At 41.8% G+C, this 12,500-nt stretch overlaps 1 protein-coding gene across 3 annotated transcripts in view; it reads right to left on the bottom strand.

The window, feature by feature from the left end:
- fgd4a (FYVE, RhoGEF and PH domain containing 4a) overlaps positions 1-8,022 on the bottom strand; it is a 69,120-nt gene extending 61,098 nt beyond the window's left edge. For 2 of the 3 annotated variants that reach the window (XM_076269458.1, XM_076269466.1), the window contains exon 1: positions 7,649-8,020. In XM_076269458.1, coding sequence (XP_076125573.1) covers positions 7,649-7,763 — 115 coding nt within the window. In that variant the 5' untranslated portion in view covers positions 7,764-8,020. Of the gene's footprint in view, positions 1-7,648 lie in introns of all 3 variants that reach the window. The other variant, XM_076269489.1, reaches the window with a different exon arrangement.
- Between the last annotated feature and the right edge of the window lie 4,478 nt (positions 8,023-12,500).

The raw sequence follows: 12,500 nt of genomic DNA, 5'->3' as shown, positions 1-12,500 counted from the left end.
CCTGACCACCCGATCGATGACAGTCTGTGGCAAGTGCAAGTGCACTAAGTAAGTGCAATCCCTGTACCCGATCCAAGGCAGCTCAGGTCCGGGTGCTGATCACAGTAAGCCTGCTCTCTCTGTCGTTGCCCCTGCCGTGCCATGTATACCGGTAGATCCCTCACACTGCCCCACACACCGTGCCATGTATACCGGTAGATCCCTCACACTGCCCCACACACCGTCAAAAACAGAAGTTCAAGCTGCAGTGCTGTGTGTGCCACCACTTTGTCGCTTCCCTCCCAGGAACGCTGAGGATCATGGGTAATGCAGGAGAGTTCATCTTCCCCGATTTGCCATTCCTGACATTCAGATTGGATAAATCACCAGAGGTTTTTAAAAAAAAAAATAAAAAAAAATAAGGAGCTGTTTTGTTGCAGCGTCTCTCTTGAGAGCTGCAGGGCTAAGACCTGTCACATGATGAGGGTTAGGGCAGACAGGGCTCAAAGCAGCAATGACGACAACAACAACAGCAACAACAACATCGGTTATATTGCCGCAGACGTGCACAAATGCTACATCATGCTACTGTGTGGTGCAGTCCCAAGATGCACTGCTCCTCCACTGTCGGTAAGAGCACAATCGGGCCTATTGTCACAGCTGAGGAACAGAGGAAGAGCTTGCGCTGAGAAGAAAGCCAGAATGCTTACAGAGAAGCAGCCTACTTTGGGACAGAGCAAAATGGAAATACAGTACACAGAGACAGATAGAGACTCTCACTAACTCTTTTATATAAACTCCATGTTCAATTGCTAATGTACATATGGACAGTATTCACAAGCACATAGTATTAACACAGACAAAAAACAAACACAAGTGCTTGCACGCTTGCACACACACACACACACACACACACACACACACACACACAATCAAGCCTACGTAGAGGTGCATACATGCAAATCTATACAGTGTTTCTGACTGTATCGCTAGGCTCACACATAGTTACTGTCCACAGACAGGGGGAGCCCATATAACTGGGTCTGAGCAGAGACACTGGCTCACTATCTGTTTGGGGAGCCGTCACATTACTCACAGAAGTAGAGCACCTCACATTCCACTTGTGTTCCATTGTCGTTTGACAGAAACATAAATGTGTGTGTGTGTGTATTTCTAAGCAATAGAGAAAGCTATGAAAGTACATATGAGATGTGTGTATCTGTGTGTGCTTTTCTTTTTCATTTACATGTAGGAGGGACATTTAGTACTCGGGTCCCAGGTGATTGAACATAGCCCCTAACTCCACCCCCCATTTCTACTTTTACATGGAAATAAAAAGTAAAACAAATTAAAAATGGGTAAAACAAATATATAAATTGTAATTATGGGTAATACAAATGGATCATCCTATCTAAAAATCTCTACTGTTGCAGTATCCGCAGTGAATAACAGCAGTGTTCAGGGTGCTCAAAGTCCACGAGTGGGTTCATGACTAAAGTGCAGGATGTCAGGAGCAGTCTATAGTCAGATCAGAGCAGAGGCGATGTATTTCTTAGTCTAACAGCAGATGGGAAGAAATTGTTCCTCATTCTGGTTGTCTTTGTCTAAATGCTGCGTAGCCTCTTGCCTGATGGGAGGGTGCAGGATGAGGTAGGCTCTGTTTTTGCACCTGCTGGTGTATATACCCGGTCTATAATGTTGGGTAGGCTGCAGCCAATGGTCCGCTGAGCCAGCTTAACCACCTGCTGCAGAGCCTTTCTGTCTGCAGCAGAGCAGCTGCCATAACACACCGTAAGGCAGGAGGAGAGAATGCTCTCCACTCCGCACCTGTAAAAGGAGGTGAGGATGGTAGGACACAGATCAGCCTGCTTCAACAACAAGTAGAGGCGCTGATGGGCTTTCTTAAAGGAGAATTCCGGTGATTTTTCACGTAGATCTCTGTCTCTCAAGGTCACTGTTGGCTGCAGCAACTCGAGCTAGGTACAACCGATTGTTTTCATTTTTTTCTCCTAACAACAGTACTCGGAGACCTCGAGATCTGTATGAAAAATCGCCAGATTTCTCCTTTAACAAGGCATGTTGTGTTCTAGCTCCATTTCAGATCATTTGAGATGTGCACCCCCTGATATTTGAAGCAAGAAACAACTTCAACCTCTGTCAGTGTGGAGTGGGAGGAGGAAGGGGATCCTACAACCATCTCCTTTGTTTTCTTTACATTCAGCTGTGTGTGTGTGTGTGTGTGTGTGTGTGTGTGTGTGTGTGTGTGTGTGTGTCATGATTGATTTCCTCTTGTCTGGCTCTCACAACTTGAGCAAATCATGTCTAACCAGGTCCACCTGATATCAACAGATTTAACCCATTTACTCCTAAAATGCCTGCTAAAAACGCCTATAGAATCCTATGGCATTCTAGACTAAATAACCTTATTTCCTGAGGGTTTTCTGAAAACATACTAAAAATTGTCAACGTCTACCAAAATTTTATATCTAAGCCTCTGTAGCAACTAGAAACATGAAATAAAAAGCATGCTGCGCTATGCAGCATCCAGCGGGAGGGTCAATGTTGCGCTACGCAGCATCCAGCAGGAGGGTCAATGTTGCGTCATGCAGCATCCAGCGCGAATGGGTTAAAGGACCACTGCAGAACTTACACCTTATCTGGCAACATCTGCATGCCTGCCTGAGAGAGAAAAGTCGACCTACCAGCGAGAGAGAATTTCAGCAGTTTGTAGGTGTGTGTGTGTGTGTGTGTCTGTGCCTGTGTGAGTAACTGCAGTATAGTTCACATGTGTATTGTGTGGTGGAGTATGAGTACTTAACACAGATGTGTGTGTGTTGTTTAGACAAATGTATTGTTGTGGCTATGGCAGGCTATGGCTACAGGGAGAGGTATTTTACCCACAACAAAGACCCATCATTAGCTGCTGCAAACGCACGCACACACACACACAAACACACCAGATACATATCATTTACATAGAGATGTTAGTGTTTATTTACTGTAAATGATTAATTACTGCTTTATGAATCAACATCATTTCATTACACACACAAAGGTAAGCTAGCTATCATTCATGCCATCCAACTTTGCTGTTTGTTTTGTTGCTATACACACACAACTTCTCTTGTAGGCACACTGTCCAGGTCATATGAAGTGTGGGCCCTTTGAGTTCTCTTAAAAGACATTTAATCCTTCAGAATGTTTAGAGTTTAGAACAGAATATTCTAATATTCCATTCTGATGACCAAAACATTCTGATCCACTCCAGGACAGTTGATTTTCCACAATCCCATTTATATTTGGTTTTAAAATGTGTCTTGGGTGATCTGATCACAAGTGCTCAGTGCTAAGTTATACACGTGTAAATCACCAAGACACATTGTGATCAAATCACTCAAATTGCCAAGTTAGTCTGAGACCAACATACCTTTTGTAGTGTAAAACACTTCAGTTTTGGCCCACAAATAACTTAAAAGTAAAATGTAATAATTATACTTCAAATCTGATAGTTATTAACTTTAACTTCAAATCTTGATATGACCTTTTCTGTTGTCTCGGATGCTTTTAGAGTGTCAATAAAACAGCATCTGCAACACATGTCAATGCAGGGATATATCATGTAATTGCGATACTGATATTTTGTTCACAGCCCTAGTAGGCCTACCAGTAGTTATGTAGTGCATGATGCAGATGCATATGGGCTCATAGGATTTCTTGTGTGTGTGCACACTATTAATTAGTTAGTGCACATCCTTCCATGTGTATGAATAGTAGTGTATCTGCATATGATGTGTGAGAGAGTGTGCACACTACCGTCTGCACTGTGATGCTCAAGGGAATGCACACACATCCAGAGAATCTGTTGACATCCAGACAGAGAGCTACAGAGACAGACAGACAGACATATATAGACAGATAGACAGAGATAGTGAGAGAGTAAAAGGGGGACACTAGAGAGAGAGAGAAAGAAAGAAAAAGAAAGTTGCTCAACCCAAAAGCTATTGTGTGCTGAACTGATTATGTAAACAACCTCTCCATGTCCACAGCCACCACACAGGGCTGTTCCAGACATGATCACTGCTACAACTTACATTCCTCTGCACAGGCATGTCGTCACGACCAGCAGGTCAGAGTTGCAAATTGGACCCAAATGCAGACACGAAGTGGAATTAAACAAGATTTTAATGTGTCTTCTTCTTTCACACATAAACTTCTCAGAAAACTTAAATAGAACACAAACTCTTAGACTGACAATAGCCTAACTGACAAGGACATGGCACAAACCTGACAAGAGACGAAATAATCCAGCAAAGCACACAAGACAGGGTTTAAATACACAACACTTAACAAGACTGACAAGGCACAGGTGGAAAGCAATCAAGGCAATAATTAGGGAACGTGGCTCAGGTGAGGGGCGGAGACAAGGAACAAAAGCACATGACAAGGGTAAACAAAGTAGCACATGGTTCGGAACACAGGAAGTGACAAGGAACAGAAGACATGGCAAAATACAAAGACAAACCACTACAGGACACAAACATAATACACAAGATACACAAGAAACATGAACCTGGATCTAGAGATCCAGGGCAGGATCGTGACACATGTAGCCTATAAGACAAGGCTTAAAAGACCATGTTATTACCTCCTACATCTCTGTTTTGATCAAGATCCAGTGGTAGTAGTACATTGTAGTAATAATAAGTTAAGTAAGGGATAACAGCCGCCGAGGTGTCCCATTATATGGACGAGGCGGAGGCAAAGAACTCCCCGACGCGCAGCGGACGCCGAGTGCATTCATTCTAACAGCGGTTAGAAGCGTTCTTAAGGTTAGGGGTGTGAGGATTTACACGGGCAACTAGCATGCTAGCTCAGTTCGCCTCTCCTACATGTACACACTGACCCAGACATGACCCCCAGCATCTGTCACCTGCCCTTTAGAACTAACCAAATGTCCCTTGGACCCCACGAACACGGCAGTCACTAAGTCATCATCCCATTGTGGGATAGTTATCCAGTCAACCTGACTCCATGGACCAGAGCTGACTAAAGGAAATGAGGTACAAAACTGACCAGGATCTGTTCCTGAGTCACAACTCTCATTTGGGAAATTCATGGACCAGTATCTGTAGTCACCTGAGAGCACAGGCATGACTCACTGGGCCTCAGGCTAGTGGCGAAACCATCACAAAAGGATCATGTCAGGAGAAAAAACAAATCTGCCAAAAATTGGAATAGTTAGATTTGAGCTTAGTGCTGTATCAAAAGATACATGCCATGTCAGGCAATTACACAGTGGTGGTGTGGGGTAGGCTACTAGGTCTGCACAACGATTGCAATCGCAATCTTAGATTAACTAACAACTTCACTGACCACTTCTGCATAATTTATTGGAATGCTGAAATGTACACTTTTTTTTAACCTTATCTGAAGTGAAACTGAAGTGAAATGCTTTGTGGTTGGGAACTTACAGTATTGCAGTATCCTCATAACTATGGCTTAGGCTATTTGCACAAATATTTCCATCCATAGATAAAAATAAACAAGTCAAACCTCTGAATTGGGTTTCAAAGTGCACTAGATTGATGCATTTAAACGTTAAAATACACGTTTTCTTCCAGGGGACCATGCTCCCGGACCCCACTAAGATGACACAACATCAGAGGAACACATGTTCAGCCAATAACATTTTTTTTTTATTTCTATTTCTATTTTGTTTGTTAAGGATTACAATTTATGTAAATCCGTGTTTCTCATTCTTTAGAATTTCAGTGGTCCTAGTAGATCCCTTTGGTACCCTAATGTTAATTTAACTCTGGGTCCCTGGTCCCAACACAGAACCACTGATGGTATGAAATTGCTGTACAGTAATGAGGCTGAACGAGCTAAACAAAACAGCTATGGTTGGTTGACAGCTCTGCTCTTCACTCAACACATGCAAGCCATGTATAAAAGAACAGCAGATCTTACCAGATAGGATAATATGAAGAAGAATGCATCTGTACAATAAGCGGTGGAGTAATTCTGTTTTGAAATTGTAGCATTCTACATGGTCTCCAACTTTGGGCTGTAATTCAATTCTAATATATTCTAATGTCATGTCAGAACATACATTTTTGTTAATTGCTTAGTCATAGAGTAGGCCTATCCCACCAGCATGATTCTTATATTGCCAGATTCTAGACAATCCCACCTTCACGGACATTATTTCTACCGCAAAAATATGCACTATTTGCATGGCCTACTACAGAGTAGCCTAGCCCAGTGGTTTTCAAAGTGGGGGTCGTGAGGGGTTGCCAGGGGGGCCTTAGCAAGTTGGAAGGAAAAATAATAGCAACAAATAAATACATTTGAACATTTTTAAATATACCTATTACTATGAGGGTTGATATACAATGCCATTATAATAATGTGACGCATATCTGAATATTATATTCACAATGACTGGGAATAATAGTAGAGTGATAGCTCTCATATAGCAGAAAGCCCCAAATACCCAAATACAATTTTTACACACTGTATGCTCCACCGCAAAGTGCTTGTGGCTAAAATAATTCTTAGGATTAGCTTAATGTATTTTTACATTTGCCGCAGTATTGTCGATGCGTTTAACACATCAAGGGGGTCCTTGGCCAGAACCTAGTGGTATTTGGGGGGCCTTGTAATGGAAAAGTTTGGGAACCCCTGGCCTAGCCTACTCTTAGTGAGGATAAATTCTCCATGGTGTAGGCCAGTGTTTCTTAACTGGTGGTCGGTCGGGACCCAAAAGTGGGTCGGTCGCAGAACCGTTCTGGTTGGGTCGTGGAGCTAGTGGTAAAAATTAAATAAAATTAAATGAAATACTACCTTATTAGATGTACTATTGGACCGTTATTTTAACAGATTTTACTCATGGCCAATATACAATGTTTATGTGACCGGTCATGTTAGATCCCTGAATATTTGAGGATATGGATTCACTTAAATTGAGAATAAAATAGGACAGAGGATGGAAACCCCAGTGTGTGGTGTGCAGTGAATTGCTGGCACACGAGAGCATGAAACCATAAAAACTAAAATGCCGCATGTAAATAAAGATGACAACAGTTTACGACCTCAGAAATGTAGGACCTTCCTCATGTTCATAGAGTCGCGACCCATATATTAGCGTTGAAGCCAGCGGATATGGTGAGCTACATGGTGACACACAAAGCGTATGTAGACCTACTTGTTTGGAACATGCGGATGTTTGGCATTAAGAACCACTGGTGTAGGTAGGCAACGTTGCAGGCTACAGCGCTTTCATAATGGCCAGTTGAGACATGCCTACCTGCATGCTAAAAACACAGCATAGCTCTCACATTCTCTGAGCCAGAACTCGCGGCAGTTTTATAAGTAGGGCCTATGCACTCAGTATTTACAAGTATAATTTGCCTAATGACTAGGCTATTAAACGACCACACTTCCAACTTTATCCGATGATTAAAACTCGTGGCCGTGGCCAATACACCACGTAGACATACATAACTCCTATAAACTCCATAACCTCAATGAAAGCCATGACTATACCAAGTAATTTTTCAACATTCAGTCGGGAACATTGTTTGTATATTCAGAGCTGTAAATAAAACACCTCTTTTTGGAATATAAACACCTTTCTGACTTTCCTTGCAGCCTGTAGGTAACATACCTTCACATTCTTCATGTTGATCCTCTGATGATCCCATGAGCGACGACTTTTTTCTTCTAAAAGCGGCGCGCCGAAAGTCACTCATTTTGGGCAGGTTTGGTGGTCGTACCAACATGGAAAGTATTCCGAGTTTGAGGAGTGGGATATCCGCATAAGAAACAACCACATGCGAAAACAGATAACGTATCCCGTGGGAGACAGGTATCTGGCCCGAGTCACGTTCCGTAAGCTATTGCCACAGGCTACCAGGACAATGCAAGAAAGGCAGTCGGAAGCGCTTTTCTGCCCTCCGTGTACTTTGCTTTGAAGGGTTCGGCAGTCAACTCCGCTGGACGCTAAATCAGGTTCAAAGTCACAACAGGACTGTACGGCGTTGCTTTCATCATCATCCGCTTAACTCACCTGGTCTGGCCCGCCCTGTTTATTTACACACAAAACTCTGGGCGCGCGCACCCCATCGCAATGACTAGAACAAGTTCACCCTCTGCTGTTCAGCCATACACTCACTCCAAAGTTATTCTGGTAGAGTCAGAGTGAAGTTTCACACATTTATAATTACACAATCGTAACTAGGCTATGATCATTTCCATTTTCAAAAAAAATGAAGGGGTAACAGAAATATGTAGAAATTGGCAAAAAAGTAGGTAATGTTATGACCCCATAAATCTGTCATATAAAAAAGATTATGTTTTATCACTTCCTTATTCCACACACAAATTTGTAATACATTAAATAAAAGAAGAAACAATACATAGACTGCCAGATATTGGTGTTGTGCGATTGATAAAGACATGCATCCAAACCTTCCTTTTGAGGGACAGTTGTTTATTTTATAATTAAACAGATAATACAGGACTGCAAAAGGAATAGGAAACACATACAGTAAAACCTAGACCAGCATATTGCCATTTTATTTTTTATATATATTTTATCTCTCTCAGATGTTGATTGATCTTTTTTTATTGATTGATTAGTGTCACCAACACACTCATAGAAGCCAGGGTAATTCCATTGTCCTCTTATGCAAACTAAAGGGGCTGCTATAATTCCAAGAAACATCAGCGTAAGCTGAAGTTTCTCTTTGAAAAGCTATGAATAATAGTAGGGATATTAGGGGTAAAACCAAACTGATGTGTAATAAAGTCACACTCACTCACCCACAATCTCTCACAAACACACAGACACACACACATACACACACACATGCCCATGCACAAACGGTTAAATTCTCTTGCCATTGCATATTTGTTTCCACCAGAACAGATGAGAGTCACAGACATGTAAACTTTTCTTTAATAGGCTATAGGCATAAGATGTTTGCCAGATAAGGTGTTTATTCTAGCCTGGAAAAACCCAGACAAACCTTTGGGAAATTTGAATTTGCTCTGCAGGTCCGTCAGGCAAAGACGCTATTCACTCCCATGTTCCTAATACTCGGGCACCAATCACAACAGTTGAGGCAAGCTGAACATGATGACATCAAAGCAGTTTTTGATAAAACGTTAGTTTGTTGAGATGTTTTTTTCCGTTGCTCTGCATATTATATGTCATCTCCTTCATTGGGCAAGGCACCTACAGTAACCCCTCACTGTTCCCCGAGCGCCACTGTTGCAGGCAGCTCACTGCGTCGGGATTAGTGTGTGCTTCACCTCACTGTGTGTTCACTGTGTGCTGTGTGTGTTTCACTAATTCAAGGATTGGGATAAATGCAGAGATCAAAATTTCCCTCACGGGATCAAAAGAGTATATATACTTATACTTATATACTCATTGCTCTGATTGGTTTTAGGTCTATCCAATTGTGTTCAGAGGCATTTTGATCGGCGTCCTTTGGTGAAGCCCCTTGGAAATGGGAGATGAATAAACTTTGTTCAGACCCAATCTCAATTTCAAATGGTGCTGACCAGGCTATGTTTATTCTGCACTGCCCCTCTGAATCCATTGATTTCAGGAAGATGAAGTTTGACATGCCTCAAGGATCATTTGCTCAAGGTGTAAGAGCCATAAAACAACAAATCATGAATGGGAAGGAGACCTTTTCCAATGGCCTGGATTGAACTATGCCCTACTCACCATGAAATAGAAACCTACAGAAACATGACAACTCAAACCCATACAAACTTTTCATTGTCTAAGTATTCATTTCCTGCAATCATCATCATTTAAAGGCTGGTGGTTTTTGTGTAAAACTTTATCTCTCAGAAAAGATGTGATCTTGAATTGTGGTCTTGAAACACATAATCATTTCCCACTGATCATACTTCTCTTTTATACCTACCTGGGAAGCATTTGAGATTATTTCCAGAATGAGAGGGGGGGGGAGAGAGAGAGAGGGATAAAGAGAGAGAGAGGGAGGATGAGAGGGAGAGAGAGAGAGGAAGAGACAGATCCAGTGTCCTTTGGTCTCTCAGGGAGACAACACCTGGCTTAGGTCTCCTAAAGGTTAAATCAGAGTTTAACATCGTGGTGCATAGCTTGTGCTAATTTCAGTGATGTCATTACACTGAACACGGGTACAGGTTACCGGCAACCGCATCAGAGTTGACCAATGCTCGTTAGGAAGGACACATCACAATCAGCAGATCCTTCTCAGACTGGTGGAATTGGTGGTCCAGTTCTGGTGAGTATCTGGTTGACCTGTACTATTTCAGGGCCACATTCTTTCTAGTGTCACACTCAACATCTGGTGAAAACATGATGAAGAGCAACAGGTCATCTTTACAAAGGTCATTTCCCAGACACTCTTATGACTACAGGTCATTTTTACAAGGTCAGACACTCTCATGACAACAGGTCATCTTTACAAGGTCAATTATCGGACACTCTTATGACTACAGGTCATTTTTACAAGGTCATTTATCAGACACTCTTATGACAACAGGTAATTTTCACAAGGTCATTTATCAGACACTCTTATGACAACAGGTCATTTTTACAAGGTCATTTATCAGACACTCTTATGACAACAGGTCATTTTTACAAGGTCATTTATCAGACACTGTTATGCCTACAGAGACAGTCCGAGTTAAGTGCCTTGCTCAAGGGCACAATGGTGAGCAGCCCCTGGTATTGAGAGTTGAGAGATGGTAGATACATGTACGTGTTTTTTTTTTTTTTTTGGGGGGGGGGGGGGGGGGCTGTAGGCAGTTAATATCAGAACACTGGGAAATATATAATTTCCCCTTTATAGCATAGCATTTCCCCTTTATAGCATAGCATTTCCTCTTTATAGAGGTTTGACATTGGGGCAAGGCTATGTGTTCAACTCACATGAGTGAGTAAGGGTGAATATTATTTTTAGCTCAGTCATACCCCCCACCTGAACTTCACTTCTCAGTTATGAGCTATTCTTTTTTTACTCACACACACACGCTTAGTGCAATCAGTTTCAGACACTCTCTCTCAACTATCTGACTACTCTCTCTCTCTCTCAATCCAAAAGCCTCACCAAACCAGTGGTTAAACAAATTTAACACAAGTATAAAATATAATCTTTGTGTGTATTGTAAATAACATAAACATTTAATAAAATATATAAAAAAAACAAATACCTCAAATATAGGCTAGACATTATATCTGAATCAACCCAATTCAGTCACTTGAATTCAAATACTACTACCATTCAAATCTCTCATCAATACTTTCCTGCTATTTAAAAAAAAAAACTAGGACATGTCTCACATGAGTTTAAGACCTGAGGGCTTCAAAATGCTTCATATTCTAACATTCTTTTTCAACTGAGCATGATCATGAAAACTACATACTCAAACAGCATTGTGAATTTCAGCATCTCACAACTGATAACTCTTTCTCACTGTGCTGTCCTATACTGATGATGATGAATAGCAACTTAATACCCCAACCTTGCAACACCCACACTTAACATATCTTGTAACTTTCAGTTGAGTGTCTTCTTGAAACATTTGTTTTCAAATCTACAAACAATTACTCAAAATTAAACTTGTTTCAATAAAAAAGGCAAAAGAAAAAAAAGCAGCAGGTCTCCAACAAATCCAAGTATCAATATCACAGCAAGGCTGTTCTGCTTGAACTCAAAGTCCAAAACAATAATACCAATCAAGAACTGAAATATCACACAACAATCCATTAATATTCACCATGAATAAATAAACACAAATAAATATATTAATAAGTATTTATATGTTGAAGTTCACTCCATTCTTGGACACTTACCACCCCAGTCAACTGAAGCCCGAGTTTGTTGCCATGACGGCTCTGCAGAAAGGGAAGGGCCTTGTTGAGGTCAGAGAAACTTGGATATCTGACTGTGTGTGCGTGTGTGTGTGTGGGGTGGAGTGGGGGAGGTTCACTTAAGATACAGGTACTGACCAGGCTGAGTTTCTCTGTTTATGCATGTGTGTGTGTGTGTGTGTGTGTGTGTGTGTGTGTGTGTGTGTGTGTGCATGAGTGTGTGCCTTATGGTCTGGTTGGGAAGGCTGTCTGGGCCAGACATCTGAAGGGGTCACAGGGGGAGAGGGCACTTCGGTTCCCAGCGCTGGCTGAAGCCATCCGGTTCTCCTGGAGAACCACCACCACATTAGGACTGCCGCAAGACGGAACACAGCAGAATGAGGGAGAGGAAGAACAAACAGATGAACACGAAAGAGAAGGGAAAGAACAAGTGAAGAACATGGTACATTAATATACCTGCTACAAGCTCTGTGAAAATATCAGCCTTGCAAAACATAAACCTACACAGGGTCAGGGTTTGAGAGGGACTGGGAGAGACTGGGCTACTGGTGAATTGGAACAGGAAGGACGGACGAGTCACTTCCTGTTGAGACACCTCAATCAGGAAAGCGGGATCAAGAGAACAAATACTGTAGGTAAG

This window comes from Alosa pseudoharengus, unplaced genomic scaffold (assembly GCF_046254945.1).
Source record: "Alosa pseudoharengus isolate Yale_2024_CS ecotype anadromous, Long Island Sound unplaced genomic scaffold, YU_APseudo_1.1 YU_APseudo_1.1_scf_10, whole genome shotgun sequence".
Classification (NCBI taxonomy): Eukaryota; Metazoa; Chordata; class Actinopteri; order Clupeiformes; family Clupeidae; genus Alosa; species Alosa pseudoharengus.
The sequence above is the reverse complement of the archived record's forward strand: the minus strand, read 5'-3'. Positions and strand labels throughout refer to the sequence as shown.